This window comes from Erinaceus europaeus, chromosome 8, assembly GCF_950295315.1.
Source record: "Erinaceus europaeus chromosome 8, mEriEur2.1, whole genome shotgun sequence".
NCBI lineage: Eukaryota > Metazoa > Chordata > Mammalia > Eulipotyphla > Erinaceidae > Erinaceus > Erinaceus europaeus.
In genome coordinates this window covers 92,298,251-92,319,645 of record NC_080169.1, presented here as the reverse complement: position 1 = coordinate 92,319,645, position 21,395 = coordinate 92,298,251, and the positions used below count along the sequence as shown (strand labels likewise).

General features: G+C 36.2%; 1 protein-coding gene across 9 annotated transcripts in view; it reads left to right on the top strand.

Moving 5' to 3' along the window:
- CADPS2 (calcium dependent secretion activator 2) overlaps nucleotides 1–18,016 on the top strand; it is a 614,124-nt gene extending 596,108 nt beyond the window's left edge. For all 9 annotated transcript variants that reach the window (XM_060196497.1, XM_060196496.1, XM_060196500.1 and 6 more), the window contains 2 exons: nucleotides 9,813–9,917; nucleotides 16,887–18,016. In XM_060196497.1, the coding sequence (XP_060052480.1) occupies nucleotides 9,813–9,917; nucleotides 16,887–17,060 (279 nt within the window). In that variant the 3' untranslated portion in view covers nucleotides 17,061–18,016. The remainder of the gene's footprint in view (nucleotides 1–9,812; nucleotides 9,918–16,886) is intronic.
- Nucleotides 18,017–21,395: the final 3,379 nt, after the last annotated feature.

Genomic DNA, 21,395 nt, shown 5'->3' with positions numbered 1-21,395 from the left:
CTTCCAAATATTGTAAAGACAGTCCATTATTCAACAAAAATATAGTGCATACTGTATTCTAGATATTCTTTTTATATTCATTTATTTATTCCCTTTTGTTGCCCTTGTTGTTTTTTATTGTTATAGTTATTATTGTTGTTGTTATTGATGTTGTCGTTGTTGGATAGGACAAAGAGAAATGGAGAGAGGAGAGGAAGACAGAGAGGGAAGAGAAAGATAGACACCTGCAGACCTGCTTTACCGCTCACGAAGTGATCCTTCTGCAGGTGGGGAACCAAGGGCTCAAACCGGGATCCTTATGCTGGTCCTTGTGCTTTGTGCCACCTGCACTTAACCCGCTGCGCTACTGCCCGACTCCCTCTAGATATTCTTCTAAGGCTTGGAGATACCAATAAGAATAGATCATGGTTGCTGCATTATGGTTGTAACTGATTGAGGCAGACCTATAGCATGTTGATAATGGTTTTATAAGCTGCTATACAGAGAGAGTTATAGGAGCAGAGAATACTAGAATATCTAATTTTACCTAATAAAAAATGGTATTGGCAGGGGCCAGCCAGGGACCTGGATTTGAGCTCCCCACCTGCAGGAGGGATACTTCACAAGCAGTGAAGTAGTTCTGGTATCTCTATTCTTCTCTCTCTCTCTCTCTCCCTCCCTCCCTCCCTCCCTCCCTCCCTCTCTGTATCCAATGAAAATAGAAAGGAAAAACGAATAGGAGAAAGTGGCTTCCAGAACAGTGGATTTCTATTGCTTGCACCAAACCCTGATGATAACCCAGGTTACAAAAAAAAAAAAAAAAAAGGAGAGGGGAAGGGAAGGGAAGGGAAGGGAAGGGAAGGGAAGGGAAGGGAAGGGAAAGGAAGGGAAAGGAAGGGAAAGGAAGGGAAAGGAAGGGAAAGGAAGGGAAAGGAAGGGGAAAAAAAGCAAAACAAAGCAAAGGAAAGGAAAAAGGAAAGGAAAAAGTATTGGCTTCATGGCAGACGTAATGGTAAGGTTGAGTCATAAAGGTTATCTTCGATCTGATCACAGGGATGTACTTGGAGATAAGGTCCTGATAGAGGAAATGATATACTTTGAAACCAAAGATACTGAGAAACTCAAAATCCTGCAGAGGTACACATCATGCCTTTTGTTTAAAATTCTTCCAGTAGGAGTACACCATGAGCTGGAGACAAGCAATTGTTTACTTCAGTTCCTTGTAACATTCCCCAAAATTACTTTTGGACTGAATCCCACTTTATAAAAAGAAAATGGAGGAAAAAGACTTGTTAATTCTCCAGACATACCTTTTATCTCAAAGCAAACAGTCCCAAAAGTTTTTTTTTTTTATCCAGATCCTACATTATTGATTTAAATGAAAGATTAACCACAATTTTATGTTTAGTATTTAAAATGAATCAACTAGATAAATTTGTCATGGTGCCCAAATTAATCATTTATAGAATTTAAGTCTGTATCCCAAATAGGTACCTGTATCAGTATAACTGAATTTACTATTGAGTACAAGTTACCATTAATTAGTTATTTTGTTCAAAAGAGTAGCCAGGCCAGTATGTATTCTATCACTTGTCACTAAGTAGGAGGAAGGAAAACAATTGTTCATCTGAAAATTTCACTTTATCGCCATTAATCTTTTCATAGGAAAAGAATCTGAGTAAAGATACACAGATACTTTTCTTTTTTATTAATGTATTTTTGCTGAGGGATTGTAAATATAGTTTTTGATACATATGTGAGAATTCTCAGTTTTCTGCAAAATACTCTCACCCCCAACCTAGGTCTTCCTTCACCATCATGTACCAGGACCTGAAAGCCTTCCCCTAGAGTCCTTTACTTTGGTGCAATATACCAAGCCCAGTCCAAGTTCTACTTTCTTTCCCCTCTCTGTTCTTTTTAAGATCTTATTTATTTATTAATGAGAAAGATAGGAGAGAGAGGGAGAGAGAGAGAGAGAGGGAGGGAGAGAGACATCACATTAGTAGATGTGCTGTCAGGGATTGAACTTGAGACCTCATGCTTGAGAATCCAGTGCCTTATCCACTGTGTCACCCCCCACACACACACACACCCTCTTTCTATTCTTAATCAGACAAGTCTCTTTTTTTATTTATATAATTTTTATTTATAAAATGGAAATATTGACAAGACCATAGGATAAGAGGGGTACAATTCCACACATTTGCCACCACCAGAACTCCATATCCCATCCCCTCCTTTGATAACTTCCCTATTCTTTATCCCTCTGGGAATATGGACCCAGGGTCACTATGGGCTGCAGAAGGTGGAAGGTGTGGCTTCTGTAATAGCTTCCTCGATGAACTTGGGCGTTGGCAGGTCGATCCATATTCCCAGTCTGCAGAGACACTTTTCTACTTGATAATGAATAGTTAAGAACTGCATGGACTTTAATGTTCTTCATTGAAGTATGTCAGAAGACAAATTACTGTTGTTACTTTCAGGACATTTTAAAATGAGAGAATTTTGGACTTAGTAATGAACTAATAAAAGAATGTATACACTTCTTATTTTATGCAGTTTGTCTTAAGGTGTAATTTATTTTGCTTTGTAAACTAAGAGGGTCTAATTTATCTTAAACAATAATTGGTTACTATAGCCATACTTTTTCTAAAAGAGGAAATATGAAAAAAGGGAAATTTAGGATTTCAAGGGTAAGAAATTGTCCTCCACATTCAACATATATTTAGTCAAGTCCTATAAATACCAAACCTCACATGTTAGTACTTTTGTACATTTTTTCACAAGACTTCAGAGTACTCATGATTTCTTCTCTGTAAAATTCCTGACAATTGAAAAATTCAAATCACTGTGATGTGAATTCGTTAAACAAAGAAAGAGAACAGTGCTTCTGTGATGTGGATTAAAAAAATAGAGATGAAGAGCCAATGAGATAGGTCATTTAGACTGCGCACCTCAGGTCTGTCATGCCTGTCACCCAAGTTCAACCCCAAGTAGTCTTCATCATCACACAAAAGGAAGCTTTGGTACTGTAGTGACATTCCTTCTCTCCCAGTACTACTCCCTCTGTCTCTGTTTATCTGAAAAAAAGCCCAGAGCTCTGGAGCTCTGGGGGAAATAAATGATCAAGTGCTATTAGGAATAAATCAAGAATCATCCATGTTGCCTTCTTAAAAATATTTATTTATTCCCTTTTGTTGCCCTTGTTTTATTGTTGTAGTTATTATTGTTGTCGTTATTGATGTAATCATTGTTGGATAGGACAGAGAGAAATGGAGAGAGGAGGGGAACACAGAGGGGGGAGAGAAAGACACCTGCAGACCTGCTTCACTGCCTGTGAAGCAACTCCCCTGCAGGTGGGGAGCAGGGGGCTCGAACCGGGGTGCTTATGCGGGTCCTTGCGCTTTGCGCCACATGAGCTTAACCCGCTGCACTATCACCCTACTCCCCCATGTTGCCTTTTTAAATTGTCTTATGAAGAGGATATATAGGAAGTACACTGTATAAAAGACATTTGAATTGCCTATCTAAACAGAGAATCTAGTTCTTCAAAAATGTATCTACATTAATCTATTTTGGTTTTTAAATGTATCTGGTCTTTGGAAATGTGAATCTCATTAATGAGCAAAAAGACATGATGGCTTCTTTAAAGCTATTAATAAACAATTTTATTTTGCTTACCATCTTGCGTCACAGTGGTATCAGTAAAAACCAGGAATGATAAAGTTATTCTTATTTGTCTAACAGAAACATCAAACTATCCTTTAAAAAATTAGCAATTAGCTTGCTGGACCAGAAACCCAAACTGTTCCTGTAAGGAAGTGGAATAATCTAGTAGTAATGAGCACATATGCTGAAGCATAGATAGAAGTTACAAATCTGGGAGTCCAGCGGTAGTGGTAGCGCAGCGGGTTAAGCTCACATGGAGCAAAGAGCAAGGACCGGCATAAGGATTCCAGTTCGAGCCCTGGCTCCCCACCTTCAGGGGAATCCCTTCACTGGCGGTGAAGCAGGTCTGTAGGTCTGTAGGTCTGTAGGTCTATTTTTCTCTCCTCTCTCTGTGTTCCCCTCCTCTCCCCATTCCTCTCTGTCCTATCCAACAATGACAACATTAATAACTACAACAATAAAAAAAGAAGTTACAAATCTAAACTCTGCACTTATACTTGATGAATAAATTTGAACAATATAAACTTAGTTTCCTGCCTATATACATGATTTCACATATAAAAATGAGAATTGTTATGGTAATTAAATAAAAATTTTAACTGATACTTGAACTCATGAAAGATCTTCAAAGAAGAAATGCCAGTATACTCAAACTTTAAAATTAGTGGAGTAATAAGACTAATGGTAGCTCACTTTGATTTTTTTTTAAGAGAACAAAGTAAGGTAAAAAAAAATCACAAATAATAAATACTGCAACTCTCTTCTTGCATTTTTTAAAGAATAGAGCTATTTTACATATCATTAAAATGATTCTTTGGCTTTCTGGTTCATTTTTAGTAGGGTCGTAAGTTGTATTACTTCTAATGACAGTCTTTATGGCATAAATGTGTACTTTTTAAAAACTAATTTATAGCACATATCATTCGTATTACACTTGGGAAAGCAGGTGACAGGTTCGATCAACAAATGGAAGCTTTAAAGTGGCTACTACTATGCACACTCTCAGCTATGCTGATGCTCTTCTCTGTTTTATTGACTGTCCTCTGTGACCATGTCCAGTTGCAAGACTGTCTTGACCATAGGAGCATCTCAGCATCTAGATAGGAATGTTGATAGCTGTAGATTGGACTGAACATTTCCTGTATTTGTAACCATAATAGTATGGTTTCAGTTTTCCTTAAGTATAGCCCTTATTCCTGTTATTCCATGCCAAGAAAAAGTTCAGACTTAAAACTTCAAAATCATCATGTTTGGTGAGGCTAAGTAGGATGCCTTGAATAGACAAAAAAAATGTTGGTATTCCATCTCGAATTTATATTAGTATAAAATTTATATTTTAATGTTTAGAAGTGGTAAGTGATGGATAACAATATTTTATATTAATAGATGGTATTGCTGGTCAAAGGAACCTTCAATATAAAATGAAGCATTTGTCTTTACTTTTTCATACATTATTGAAACTACAGGGCATTAATGTCTCTAAATACTTTGTTGCTCTCTAAAACTACAAAATGACCACAAAGGATGATTTATATTTATCAAAATAGCCGGCACTCCAAAAATTATATTTGTTCTTTCATTCACTTCGACTTAGCACTTAATAGGTACATATTTCCTAAGGTGAGGTTTTTGTAGATGGCATTTCATTTCAATGCAGTGACTCATCTCAGATAAAACAGAGAGCTTCTCTTGAAATAAATGAAGAAATGCATACCTGTTGTGGACATTTGCCCATTCCATATCTTAGTGTACTAAAGATTGTTGGATTTTTTTTTCTTCCCTGTTGTTCACCTAGTGAGACAAGCATAGCTGGAGAAGAATGAAAATATATCAACTAGTTGTACCAATTCATAATCAATAAAAAGCTAAACACTTGAGCAGAAAATATATCACAGATTTGTTCCCTAGCAAAGCAGCTATTTTTACCTTGCCATCATCATCAGAAACCACATTCTGACAGAAATCATTTGCTTGAAGCAGCCGTGATATATAAACCCTATGTGGTCTTGTGATTCAGATTTAGGAATATCAGCCACAGAGGGTCTAAAGGCATTGTGCATTAGTACGTATTGAGACCTCATTCCAGGTGGCAAGCAGCTGGACTTTCAAAAAATAAAACTTCCAAAATAAATGTGAAGTGCTTGTTTCCAGGCAGTAAGTGTTATATTTAATTGAATCATCCTCAAAATGTTATAAATTAGGCAGAAAGGAGGAGTTGTGCATATTTAATATATTTGTTTTGTATTTCCCCTAGTCCCCAGAATAATGAAATTCCTTAACTACTTCTCTTTAACTTGCATGAAGAAAGCACGATATGTTGCTAATTCTCTTTTCACCAGCACTGTGGAGAAACAACTTTAATCCTTGTTAGAAAATTGCCGAGTCTGGGACTGACAAAGAGCTCATGCTTGTTCCATTGTTAGTGCTCCCCGGCCCCTAGAGCAGAGCCCTTTACAGCTGCATGAATCCCGCTCGGCTCAGCTGCACTATTTAGGAGAGGAGGTTTGTCAATTTCTATTGACAATGGAGAGAGTTTTTCAGGGCCTGTAGCAGTGCTGACACAGTTGGGGATCAATGCCAGCCATTCAGACTGCACCCTCTTTCATTGCTTTGGTTTGTTAATTCAAGACTAAAGGTCCACGGAGGGGGTTCAGGGTGTTTAAGAAAGCTGATGAACTGTTTAAGAAAGCTGATGAACTGCAAGCGTTTATAGCCCTAGTGTGGCAATTTCCATAGTCAGTGGCAACTCCTGGCACTGAGGGAGCTGTGTCCTTGTTGACCCTCTTGTTATTAAAAATGCACAAGTGCTGCGCTTCTCAATATTTCAACACTCTTTCATTGTCAATACCACCTTCTGAGCCCTTCAGCTTGTTGCTTGCTCTAAAGATCTTCTTAGATTGGGTTTGAAAACTTCACCTTAAACACTAGATTAGACTGATGTTCTGTTTTCCGTGCTCCTGTTGATTTGTTGAACCTTCCCAGGGCTGGAAAGCAAGTAGCAGCTTGATGGGGAGACGGGCTGCTAATATGATTTACCAGTCTACAGTCATGCACAATAAGTGTGAATAAATACAGGGGTCTCACAGAGTCAACCCTAGCCTTTCCTTTCCTTTTTATTTTTGCTTTAAAGGAGATAGCTCAAGAAAATGAAGTGAGTAATGCATGCCCTTACAGGAGTTGAATGAACCACACAAAACAAAACAAAACATTTTTTTGTTAAAGTGGTAGGCTACTGTCATGGATTGATGTAGGAAACAAAATTGTAGAATATACACTTACTGCTTTCTTCCTGGGTAGACCAAAGCAAAGAGTAAAGCAGCAGTGCCATAGCCCAGCTTGAGTGCAAGCTACAACCCCCCTTCCTTGTCATCCTCTGAAAGGAAAAGTGAATAGTCAACAAAGTTGTTTTATAAAATTAACTTTTCCAAAATGAAAGACATCTTTGAAATTCAGACTTTATTGTGCACATACACACACATAATTCCTTCCCACCCCCCTTTGCTCCCCCCATGCCCCCATTTTGAAGAGATCAGTTTGGTTTGGTTTGTTGAAGAGAGAGGAAGAAGCTAACCTACCTTTGACTTTTCTCAAGACCTACCATACTCCACCACCAAAAGAGGAAGATAACCTATTCCAGCACCAGAAATGAGGAGGTGCTAGTAATTTCTGTTCGGTGGTTTTTGTGTGTTTACTTTATTTGCTTGTTTGTTTGGGTGGATGAGCGAGTGTCTATACACCAACTCATGAAAGAAACCATCCTATTGGGGGTTTTTGTTAGCCTAGTCTTAGTAGTAATAAACTCTGAGCTAAGCTACTGCTTCCTCTTTTTCTTTACTGGATCTAGCTGAAATTCTCCAAATTCTTCAACATGGAAAGCAAAACATATACTTTTGCCTGGTAAAATAATTTCTCTTATAAAATAACTTACTTGCCTTTAAAATAAGACGATGGGAAAGTAGTTTGAGCATTTTACTTACCATTAGCCTGCTTTTTCCTCTACTTTTAGAGAGTTGAGATCATTTTGTTCCAATTTATCTTTCTTCAAAATTATCACTTTGTCATCATGTAAATTGTAACTTTTAATAATAAAATTCTGTTATATAAAAGTACTTTTGATTATCACCTAATCAAAAATACTGCTTATATGTAATAGAAAAATTAAGTTGAATAGATTCTAAATTATATGAGAAGTGTTTTGAGAGTATAAAGATGTGTACCAAGTATTTTGAAGAAAGTATTTTCATTTTCCTCAGATTTGCGCAATGTGCCATATACTGTCATGTCACAGTCTAGTAGAAATTAACTTACATGTTATGATGAACTTTGTACAATGTCCTATTTTGTTCCAGCAGCCAAAGGAAACATCTTCTGCAAAATTACTATAATTGAGTCATCTCCATTATGATATCATTTTAGCTTTCTTGATATATTTGATATCTCCTATACTTATATTTACCTATACTGAAATAGAACACAAGAAAATGAGTCAAAAAATTAATTGAAGTAAAGAAATGAATTTAAATAATGCCTAAAGTTAAACTGTCTACAAAAGCTCTTGCTGTTTGCGTTATCATCTGAATTAATGACTTCACTAACAGTTTATTTTTTAATAATAATGTAGTATATGTATCTTATTTTATAAAACTTATTTCTGGTACTTTTACATCTCTTAAAATTAAGAAAGAAATCATGAAGTAGGAGCAAAATTGAGTACATGAATAACATATCTTTTAAAAATCATACTCTGTCCCACATTTCAAAAATTTTGACTGTTAAATCCACTGATGACTTTGTATCTTATAAATGACTTACTCATTTTAGCTAACTTGTCTCTTTTTATGCATTTATGTTTAATATAATTGCAAATAGAAAAGCCTAATGAACGTAGAAAACTAATTTATAACTTATGCTTAAAATACTATTTACATTACTAAATTGTATTAAAACAATGCTGGTAATGCAAGCCTAGATAACTTTCAGATTTGGATCACTTACAATTTCTGGATTTTGTGAATAAAAATACTAAGTGTTATGTGAAGAAAAATTCTAAGTATCGTCCCCAGGTTTGAATATCTAGAAGCATATGCACACACTTACGTGACCTGTAGTGTCACTGTTTCTGCATATAAACAAGGCATAAAATCCCCTTTATTCCAAAAACGTTTTTGTAATTCCTATGTTCTGAATGTACTTTGAAATTTTTTATAGTTATCTGAATAAGCAGTGTCGTTATTTTTTAGCGTTGATATTCTTTCAATACTACATAAATGTGGTTGAGATAAGAAATCTGAAAAATGTCACCACTAATGGCAGATTGCTTTCTTTTTGAAAAGCGTCAAAATGTTTCCTTTTACAATACTCAGACATTATGTAAGTACAGAAAATTACATTAGAGAAGAATTTCAGTTTTTCCATCAAGAAACTTTTACTAAACAGGGAAAAAAATATGACCCTTTAAAAAACCCACTTTAAAAATTGAACAGATTCTCTAATAATTTGTTCAATGGACACTTGCTTTTTGATTCCTTAAACATAAGGATTCCATCCTAATAACATCCCTCCCCAAGATCTTAACTTTTTAAATTTTAGATAGTCTAAAGAGATTTTGGGATATACTTAACTAGTAGCAGATAAAAGTGTGATGGAGAATTATTGTTTATTAATTGATATCTTTTCTATTTATCCTATATAATGTTATTTCTAGGTGTTGATTGTGTGCATTATGGGATAACATAACTTTTAGTTTTACCTACCATACAAGGCTAATAGAAAAATTTCCTTTGGAAATAATTTGCCTTGTTTTATTTCCTGCTGTTTTGTAGTTTATTCAGTTCCATAACGTGTATTTAGTACCCATTGTTACCTACAGATTACAAAGCAGGCCGCTAGGCTGCAAGTGCAAAAACAGTTTCCCATGAATGTGTTACAGCTGAAAGACTATAATGTTAATTCATGTAAAGAACAGTCTGGGTCAACTTAGCAGATTTTCTAGCAAAACATGCAATTCTGTTAATAGGAAATTATAGCATTATTGACTTCAAGTGCTGATCTGTGGTCATTTCAGAGTGTTTCATTACCCCCTCATTACCAAATCTGTTAAATGAATACTGCAGAGGCTGTTTTCTTTTTGTTCTCCTCCCCTATGCCCCCATCCTTCTTTCTAGCAATGGTACAGCAGTTCCATGAAAGTCATTTGTGTGTGGTTGGCTGATAGATTAGACCTTCAGCTTCATATTTACCAACTGAAGACGCTCATCAAAATTGTGAAGGTAAACAAAATGTGTTTAAGATGTGAATTGCCCACCAAACTATAAAGAATAATGGCAAGATATTGACATACATGCAAATTCTAGTTAGTAGAATTGAGGGGATGCAAATACTTTACTTTTAGCAAAGATCTCTTGCTGATTGTTTCTATTTTCAGTTAGACTAATACATGTAATTGTCTTTTTTTTTTTGCAATAATAATAAATAAACAATATTTTTAATCAGGTAATTACATTTTAAAGTCATGCACATAAACTCCTAGCATGTATATCTAAATTAGTAGATCACAATTATTTGGCATTAGCTTTCTTAAGTATAAAAATTGTTTTTCATAATCATTTCCTTCATATTTATTAGGATCACATTATCACATAATCATTTCCTTCATATTTATTAGGATCACATAGCATTATGATGGCTTTGATTGGTTATCTGGATAAGGAGATTATCCATTATTTTGTTATATAGTGGCATGGATGCAATATGTTGTTTTTGCCTAAATTCTTATGGAAACATGCCCCTTTATATATGTATAGATGATTGATTTGAATGTTAAAAATAGTCAAACTACTCACAGAGATTACATCTACTCAGCAAGGTCATTTGACTTTTGCTCTTTAAAATAACATGCATGCTATGTTTAGTGAGTAGGTGGTTAAATATACTAACTTATTCAGCATGGTTTTCATTTTTTGTAAACTAATGAAAATATTTACCCCAAGTATAACTATTTCTTAAAACTGAGACATCTTATGTTATGGCTATAGGCATAAGTGTAAACTGTTAAGAGTTATCTGTTGCCTTAAGAAGATGACTTTTACTTTTGTTCTGACAAGTTTATACATAAGTATACATGCATGAACACATATGTTTGTACATATATGTATATGTGCACATGCATATAAATATATAAATAAGCACCATTATTCAAATTATAGTTCCCAACTTAGACACTATCAGCATCACCTAGAAACTTATTAGACATGCAAATTCTTGGCCCCTGCTCTAGACTTAGTCAGAAGCTCTGCTTGTAAAGCTCAGCAACCTACATATTAAAAGTTTTCCAGATAATTCTGATAGATATTAAAGTTTGAGAAGAACCACTGTGTTACATCAGTAAGGGAAATTTCTAATCACATTACTTTATGTAGAAATGCCCACAAAAAGATGAGTAGTGCTCTAAATTCATAAATCGTCAAATCTAATGGAGTGTAGAACCAGATATGTTATGTCACAGCAGGATCAGCCATAAATAATACTGAAATTATAACTATCCACTAAAAATTTAATGCCATTAGACGCAATTGAAGCAGGACTCTTCTTTACCAGGTGTTACGTATTTGACAGACACTGAAAACACAACATGATATATTCATATTTCCCCAAGTTTCTGTATTATTTCACCTTTGTTGCTGTAAGTGGTGACTTGGAGAACCTTCTAATGAAGTTTGAAGTTAATTTTCTATGAAAGAATATGATATAACGGGAGTCAGGAGGTAGTGCAACTGGTTAAGCGCACATGGCGCAAAGCGCAGGGACTGGCATCAGGATCCCTGTTCAAGCCCCCGGCTCCGCTTCACAGGTGGTGAAGCAGGTCTGCAGGTGTTTATCTTTCTCTCCCCTTCTCTGTCTTCCCCTCCTCTCTCCATGTCTCTCTGTCCTTTCTAATAACGACGACATCAATAATAATAACTACAACAACAATAAAAAACAACAAGAGCAACAAAAGGGAAAACAAATATAAAAAAGGGGAAAAAAAGAAAATGATATAGCATTCAATTAGTCAGATATTTACCTCATAAATATATATGTGTATGTCATTGTTCTAATCTGTACTGTGACTAATATTGGGACTAGCTGGTTACCCTTACAATCAGCTATGTTTTCAAGCTAATGCCTGCTGTGTGAAAAATGTCAGAAATGTCTCATCCAGTCATTTGGTATGAGTTGATAGATCATTAAGCTTTTTATTTTGTTTTTATAATAAAACCTCCATTTTTTATTAGCCTACCATTTGTTTCTTTGACAGTCATTCCTTTCTCTATATCACAGATGTTATTTACATTTACATTTACAGACCAAGTATTGGTATTTTGGCACCAAAAAAAAGTAATTTCATTAATTACATGGTGACATTTCCATTGTACTCTAAGCCAATCAGTCCCCTTTGAATATACTTTTCATTATAGCAATCAGTAGGTATGACTCATAAATATGAAATTAAACAGGGGTATATTAGACTTTTTACGTTTTATTTTTCACAGGCAGGTCCATAGATTCAGCTAATGCTTTCTTGGGTAGATACCTTTAATCTGCAGGGGGTTATTTAGGAATTTTATTACTTTTACAGTGAAAATCAAGATGAATTAATGTTCTATTTTTTCTACTCTGAATTTAAACAGACTGGAACCAATTTCTTATGTAGAGTCATCATTCTTCAGAGTCCATATAGTTATGTTTGTAATGATGGTTTCCCTGAGAAGCTATTAAATAACATGTATAGAAATGTGAAGGCCTAGGGAGCTGGGCAGTAGTGCAGTGGGTTAAGTGCACATGACGTGAAGCACAAAAAAATGTGAAGGCCTGTAAGTAAGTAGGCTTTCTTTCCATCCAGAGTATTCATACTCACCTGTATTTTATAGTAGAGTTATCCTTTCTGCACAGGAACCAAGGTACTCAGGTAACCTAATCTTTACATCCTAAAGATTATCATTCTTCTATATCCATGAGTCCCAAATGCCATCAAAATTTATGTGATTGACAACTGTGCCCAATACTTCAACATTAATGAGAATAAGACCTTTTTTTTTTTTTTTTGCAAGGTTTTAACATAAGAATGATTTATTTGAGGGAGGAGGAATAGAACTCTCAAATATCAAGATAAGTGATGGATTGGTATTTCCCCTAGTGGCCACAAGACATTAAAGAGTCATTCAAATAAATCACTGCCCCTCTTATTTGCAGAGAAGACAAGTGAACAGCACCCTCTGGCAGGCACTTGTCTTAAATAAGAGCCAGGCAGACTTTCATTGGCAGCCACAGAGAATGTCCAAGTGTCAATAACAGTTTTTTTTCTAAAGGAAAGAGGTTTCAAGGACATCTGATCTGCAATTCCTTGCATCTGATTATTGCTTGCTAATAATATCTGGAAGTTGAGTCCTAAATATATATAAATTAGAATGTCTTTACAATAACAAATCTGTAATATATAGGTTTGTCCTAGCCAATTTATTGATAATAAATCTTAGAAAATTTATTCTGATAAAATAAGAAAGTAGGACTCAAAATCCAGCATATAATTCCCTCTCACAACGCTAGCCTGACAATTACCAGTAGGGAAAAAATATTTTACATCAAAAATATTATCTGTAGATTAATATTGTGTGTTTGATGTATCTTCAATTCAACTATTACTCATAAATTGAACATGAATTTCTGTAGTAATACAAGGCTTATCAGTTACTGGATTCTCTAGGCAGAATTTAGTTTTCAGAGCCAAGGAGATATCTTGGGAGACAGTCAGCAATAGTACATAAGACTTAAATGTTGAAAAAGAAAAAAGAAAGAAAGAAAGAAAAAAGACTTACATGCTTAAGGACTGAGAGGTCTCAGGTTCAATCCCTGACACTGACATGTTAGAATTGAGCACTGTACTGGTAAGCCTCCCCACACCACCACCACCACCCATGAAAATAAGTCAACAACATTTTAAAAATGAAACTTACCTTTTAATGTTACTACTATAAGTTGGCATAGGTTTTGATGTTATTATTAATAGCGTGGTAATTTCTAAACTGATACCTTACAGGATATGATTCTGTAAATTGTAGTCTTAAAATAAAATAATAAAATAAAATTGAAAATAGTTTTCTCATTCAAGAAGAAAAAGAGTCTACTTCTTACTGAGATAATAACCTCAGATACAAATAAATAAATAAATAACCTCAGATACTATACAGTCTTCCACATAGTTCATTTTTGTTTGAGCATGAGGTAAACTTTTTCAAGCAGGAGTTTTATTTATAGCAAGTGATTATCAAAAGGAGAAAATCATTTTAAATACTCCAGACTTACGTTTGGAATATCACTTCTGAAACTTAGAATGATGTTTGGGGCACTTAAATGGAAGAAGACAGGAAGGTAATATGTGAAAATACTGTATATCCCATTCCTAAGTAATTGTACTTTTTGAAGAATTTTTTGAGAAGGCCAAGTGTGTATAAGATGCCACCCACCAGTGGTTGGGCGTGCAGCGGGTTAAGTGCACGTGGCACAAAGCACAAGAACCTGCGGAAAGATTCCAGTTTGAGCCCTTGGCTCCCCACCTACAGGGGGGCTGCCTCACTGGCAGTGAAGCAGGTCTGCAGGTGTCTGTCTTTGTCTCCCCCTCTCTCTGGATTTCTCTCTGTCCTATCCAACAACAGCAATGACAATAACAATAACAGCAACAAGGGTAACAACAAGGGCAATAAAATGGGAAAAATGGCCTCCAGGAGTAGTGGATTCGTAGTGCAGGCACTGAGTCCCAGCAATAACCCTGGAGGCAAAAAAAAAAAGAAGCCATCTACCAATATATACTACCTTATACTGCTTTCAGCTCAACTGTTAGACTAATGTATTATTTTCTTTTCTGTGTTGAGTGAAACAGAAATCTCTTCATGCTAATATCCACCCACTGTATATGTAGTATAGTAGCACAAAGGAAAATATTACTTCTTAATGTCTGTTTTTTAATCTATGAAGCCCAAATCAAAGATGTGACTACTAACAATCATTTATATCAGAAGTATGGTGCAGTGGCATGTACTTCTATTTTAGGAACAGTCTACTGATATCTGAATGCTTAACACTAAATTTAATAAAGAACAGTTTTTAAAAAGGTTAGCATTTTAAAAGATTTTAGAAGTACCTCTACAGAATGGAATATCTTCGTTGGTTTCCCCATGGAAATAGTACTAGATTTTCCTTACAATCTTAAAAATCATTCACAAAATAATAGTCTCATTTACTCATTAAAAAAAAAAAAAAGAAAGAAAGAAAGAATCCCACTAAAGGGTTGGGAAGCTTTTGCTTATAAGTAGGTATCTTATGTTACAGAGCCCACAGTTGTCAGATTCTTGTTAAGATTCTCAACAGAACAGCACCAAAGCAAAAAGACTCAGGATGGAGAGGGAAGATGGGGGCAAGAAGGGCATTGGCGCCCTGGTACATAATGGTGGAACAGGACCTGTGTTGGGGGGGGTGAGAGTGCTCTGCAAAGAAATTTTAGGGAAGATGACAAGTTGGACCCATGAGTCAATAACTAGGCTATAAGACGTTAATCCACACCCCAATAAAATGACACAAATTTTAAAAGACAAATTTTTAAAGAAAAACATCTCTGTAGAAATACTAATAGTTGGGGAGTCAGGCTGTAGCACAGCGGGTTAAGCGCAGGTGGCGCAAAGCACAAGGACTGGCATAAGGATCCCGGTTCGAACCCCGGCTCCCCACCTGCAGGGGAGTCGCTTCACAGGCGGTGAAGCAGGTCTGCAGGTGTCTATCTTTCTCTCCCCCTCTCTGTCTTCCCCTCCTCTCTCCGTTTCTCTCTGTCCTATCCAACAACGACGACAACAACAATAATAACTACAACAATAAAACAACAAGGGCAACAAAAGGGAATAAATAAATAAAATAAAATATTAAAAAAAAGAAACTATTTAAAAAAAAGAAATACTAATAGTTGTTCTAATTTTATATATGATACACAAAATTATAATTTACTGTTTGACCAAAATGATAAATACATACACATTTTAGGCCCATCTATGGGAACTTTATGCCAGAAATTTCCATTTCATATCCCCAGAGGATGTCAAGAAGAAAAGGGCTAAATTTATACAAATATTTAAGCATATACAGAATTTTACCCTGTCAAACATTTAAATAAATTTTATAATAACATAAATGATGAAAACATATACTTGCTTTATTGATAATGTTAATCCTCTACATACATCTCCTCACTCAGAATGTAAAAAACTAATATAAAATATTTAGGGTCCAGGTGGTGGCACACTTGGTTGAGGGCATATGTTACAATGCACAGGGACCCAGGGTTGAGTTCCCAGTCCCCACCTGCAAAGGGAAAGCTTCACAAGTAGTGAAGCAGGGCTGCAGGTGTCTCTTTGTCTCTCTCCCTCTGTATCACTCCCTTCCCTCTTGATTTCTGGCTGTCTCAAATAAAAAAGTATTATTATTATAAAATATATATATATTTCATAAATTGTAATGTAGTTTTAGTATTAAGCTAAGACTTCTTGATTGAAAAGCTAAGCATTTCTTTGTATTAAAATTAAGTATAACTACATACATTTTCTTTGCTACCAGTTATTCAAATAGTAAAATGTACTAGATTATGTTTGGAGTACACTGCTTTGTCACCTGATACATCAATTTTTTGTGCCAGGGGTTAAACTCAAGACTTCACACATGCAAATCCTGAGCAACTGCTAAGCTTCATATTCTCAACCACCCTAATTACAATATTTTGATATATTAAGTGACTGTGGTCTTTTATTAATTTAAATTTTTTTTTAATTATCTATTTGTTGGATAGAGACAGTCAGAAATTGAGAGGGAAGGGTGAGGGAGAAAGGCAGAGAGACATCTGCAGTACTTCTTCACCACTGACAAAGTTTTCCCCCTGCAGGTGGGAACCGGGGGCTCTAACCTGGGCCCTTGTGCATTGTAACATATGTGCCACCAGGCCCCTCTCAGTGATTGTGTTCTGAATAGCATGATACAGAGTCTTTCACTTTTTCCACTAAGAAATATACCAACAAAGGTCTTACAAGGCAGCTACAATTGGAATCCACTAAGTTGTCAAAATCCTTTTTGAGATATCTATTGAGTACATATACATACAGACACAAGTGCGTATGTTCATATATATCATCTAAGTCATCTAAGCAGATTCTTTCTTTCTCCAGAAAACCTACAGGGATTTCCGATTACAAGGTGTGTTAGAAGGCACACTTAACAGTAAGACCTATGATACTCTGCACAGACGTTTAACAGTAGAAGAAGCTACAGCCTCAGTTTCAGAAGGAGGAGGACTTCAGGGCATCACAATGAAAGACAGTGATGAAGAAGAAGAAGGCTAACAACACAGCTAGCTCTAAGGAAGGAGAACCTTACCATTGTTTATTTTGTACCATGTCCTCATAATTGCATTGATTGATTGGACCAAATAAAATGCTTGTATTTCACTCCACATTTTAAGAAGTATACTTGGAAGCAGAAATGAAAAGAAAAATGCCATGTAATTTTTTTTTGAAGATCAACTGCATTATGTAGTTTGACCTGAATGATCTTTGACTCTGTTTCTGGTTGGAACATGAACATTTTTTTAGGTGATGTGACTTATTTCCTTTAACTACATTAATGTCTTGTGTGTGAAGTGAGATGTGTGCTTCTCGTAACATTGTGAAAAATCACTTCTAATCACTGTGCCATCTCTTTTGTACCCCTGTTAAAGTAGTGTGTACCTAACAGTTTATCATTTATGTGCAGGGTTTGTTTTGTAGTTAGTTATTTTGCCATAGTTGTGACTGTGTAAACGCTTTAACATTGGAAATTAGTACCTAAATTGATCTGCAGGTGTATTCCTGGGATCTAAGGACTACCAAACCCAAATGTAGACTAGATTATCCAATGGACTTGTGTCTTATTTGTTCCATTCAGAACATTTCTTCTTCCAGGTGTAAAAAAAAAAAAGAAAAATGTGTTGTAGTAAATGTGAAACCATCAACATACCATAGTCTTCTACTTCTAATTGTAACAGCTTGCAGGCAATAAAAAAAATCCATTAGGCCATAACCACTTCTGTATTTGTTAGACTTGTATAGATGAAATGCAGTAAAAAAAAAAAAAAATTGCAGTTACTTCAGACATCCCTCTAATTTGGTTTTGTTTTTGTTTTATTTGTTTCTGTTAATAATCAGATGAGTGAAAGGTATGAACACTGCTTACACCTTGTATATACACACAATTGTCAGAAAAATTAGTTACGACAATAACATGCTTTCTGTTTGACAAAATAAATGTTGATGCATACTCATCTTCTGAACTGCTAGTGAACATTAATTGCAATTACTGCTCACTAATAATTTATCAGTCTAGTAGTGCTAGTAATGGTAACTAGCATTTGGACATGTTCTTTCTCCATCTGTATTTTCTTTCTATAATTTGAAAGATAATAGTATTAAACTTTGTAATTGTTCTGTGAAGTTTCTTTTTCCTAAAATATGCTGGCATATTGTATTACAACACAAATATTTGTTTTTGTTTGTTTGGTTGTTTATATTATTATTTTACTTTATTTTATTTTATCATCTTCATTGGGACTTCACCTTTTTGGTCTGATTTTTTTCAGACAGAAGAAAGACAGAAAGACATCACAGGACTCTGTTTCTTCCAGTGTAGTGGAGCCCAGGCTCAAACCTGGGTTGCATGCATGGCAAAACAAACTCCCAATATATTTTGCCAACCCATAGGTAATTTTTAAGTTGACTGATCTAATGAAATATAAGTGACAATACACTTGAATCTGTGTAAGCAAGTTATGAAACTCTGTGAGTGAAATAGCTTCTTGGACTTTCAAATTATATTCCTATAGAGTTATAAATGGTATTTAGGTACCCAGACTAGCACACAAATATTTAATTCACAATTAGCATATAGTATTTTTCTCATGCAATTTGGGGGCACTAGAAGTAGGAGACCCAGAAACACATGATAAACAAGAAAGGACATTTCTTCCCCTTTTATGAATTAAAGACTAACTCTACCAATGCCATATTGTTGAGTGGCCTTTTTATCTTGGGCTATCCTTTTCTGCACTTCCGTATTCAATGCCATCCTCCAAACCCTCAGGAATTCTGTTATGCCACCCATAACCCCTTAGAATGAGAAAAATACTTGAAATCATCAGTTTTGCTGAAGATGTGACCTATTGAATCTGCAGGGCTACTGCCTCTTTGCTGGTCAGCCTCTTTGTAACTTTTTTCCTTCTATTCCCAGAAGATTTCTGTCCATCTCTTCACTTAATTCTCTTATTTCTTTGTTGATTCTCTGCTTTGTTGATCTGCCTAAGTGTAAGAGTGGGGTGTTAAAGTCTCCCACTATTACTGTATTACTATTGATGTATTTTTGTAGTTCTTTCAGTAGGTGTTTGATGTATTTAGATGGTCTCTCATTGAGTGCATAGATGTTAATAATTGTTAAATTGTCTTGGTTGATTGATCCTCTAATCATTATGTAGTGGCCTTGCCTATCTTTTATTACTTTATTAAATTTAAAGTCTATTGTGTCAGAGATGAGAATGACCATTCCTGCCTTTTTTTGTGGTCCATTAACCTGTATGATAGTTTTCCATCCCTTCACTTTAAGTATGTGTTTGTCTTGTTGGGTCAGGTGGGATTCTTGCAAGCAGCATATGGTTGGGTTGTTTTCTGATCCATCCTCCCACTCTGTGCATTTTAATGGGTGAGTTTAAGCCACTGACATTTATTGATATTATGGTTTTAATATATTGTAGTGCCATTATTCAACGATTTTTTATTTGCTCTGAAATATGGCAAATATTATGGTGATCTTGTTTATAAGAGATCTTTTAGAACCTCTTTCAGGGCAGGCTTAATGATGGTTGCCTCCTTTAACTGTTGTCTATCTGAGAAGGTTTTGATCCCTCCATCTAGTTTGAATGAAAGTCTAGCAGGATATATTATCCTTGGTTGAAACCCTTTTTCATTCAGGGCTCAATAGATATCTTTTCATTCTCTTCTGGCTTTTAGAATTTGAATGGAGAGGTCTGCTGATAGTCTTATGGGTTTTCCCCTGTATGTGACTGCAACTACTTTAAATGATTTAATAATTGTTTATTGGTGTGTAACTGTAACACATCTGCCTACTAAGGGAAGCCAAATCTTAGTATCCTTTTTAAAAGATATTTTTAAAAGACATTCAATTGAAAATCTGGCAAATCTTGCAAAATTATGAAATGAAATAGATCTCCCTAAATTTAGGCTTGGGGGAAGGGAGAAAAAAACAACACTTTCTTCTTTGGACAATTTGGTGAAAGCTACAGGCAAAAATAACTAATACATCTAATGTCCAGCCACGATAGTCTTGCTGAATAACACATCTAAGAGAAAAGTTTCTCTACACAGTTGCTGGGGGGAAATATACAATACTACTAATAATAACAGCAATGCCCTTTTTCCCCAGAAAGGGAAAGAACTACACAGAGCTTAATGTAAACCTCTCAGCTCCAGCTGTGGGTCCTTCCTGCATTCACGGATTTTTCCACTTGATTTCCCTTTAGTTCTTGTTCATTGTCGCTCCCTCTGGAGAAAGGATTTCCTGCTACATGCGTGATAAACACCAGTGCAGTGAGTCTCAAGGCTCCCACCTGCCTCCAAGGGCCAAAACCCGGCTGCTTTCCCCATAGTGGCTGCAAGGGTCTGCGAGCTCTTGCAAAGGTGTGTGTTAGTGGGAAAGGAGTCACTTCAGCTCAGTCACCACAGCTTCAGAAGAACAGAAATTCCTTCCTGCTGCTGCTGTCTGCACCCCACCTTCTCACCAGGGTGGAAACTCCGCGGGAACCCTAGGCAGAGGTTCTAGCACTTAGGACATTCGTGGAGTCACTGCGCAGTGGACCCCAGAACGAGTCTTTCCAGCTCCACTAATTGGGGGAGATCAGATTCACGGTGTGATGATTTTTATTTCTTACTCCCCAAACAGAAAATGGAAATTTCCCAGTCTGGTCCCTAAAGGAAGGTGACAGATTAATGTACCTGGGAGTTGTCCACACGCGGCTGGCGCTGGGGCATCCAACTCTTGGTGGGGACAGTAGCCAAGTCTGCCCCTTGCTCTCTGGCTCGCTGGCTTGCTCATCAGCTCTCTTCACAGCAAACACAAGTGTCTGCAGACAGTCCTGCACCCACACCACTCTCGGTGGGTGACTTAGGTGTCTGGAAGTCTGAATGGGTGGGGTTCAGGAAGACAGTGCAGTGCCCTCTAGCCCCCATTCACCAACGCCATCACTACCCCAGTCCCACACTGGCATTCTGTGGGAAACATGATGATGGGAAGTGGGTCTCCTTTCTCCCTGCAAGACCGACAAACTTTCAGAAAGACCCTCATGGCTCAGCCCACCCCAATAGTTTGCTGCAGATGATGTTCAGCCCACAGCCTGGGTGAGCTGGCAGAGGAAGAAAGGAACCCCACCCTGGGGCTGAGAAGTCTCAAAACCACCTAGAGTTCAGTACCAAGCTTTCCTTAGCTTTGGCTGGAAGGTAGGGAGATAGATATGTCTCTTCTTTGTTGTGTTAAAGGGAGACCTTGAAAAGAACAGGGAAAGCTCTGAGCCTGGTTCCAGAAGTCACCAGTGACAGTGAACCATGGTCTTTATGGCCTGTATATAATGTTCTGTTTTT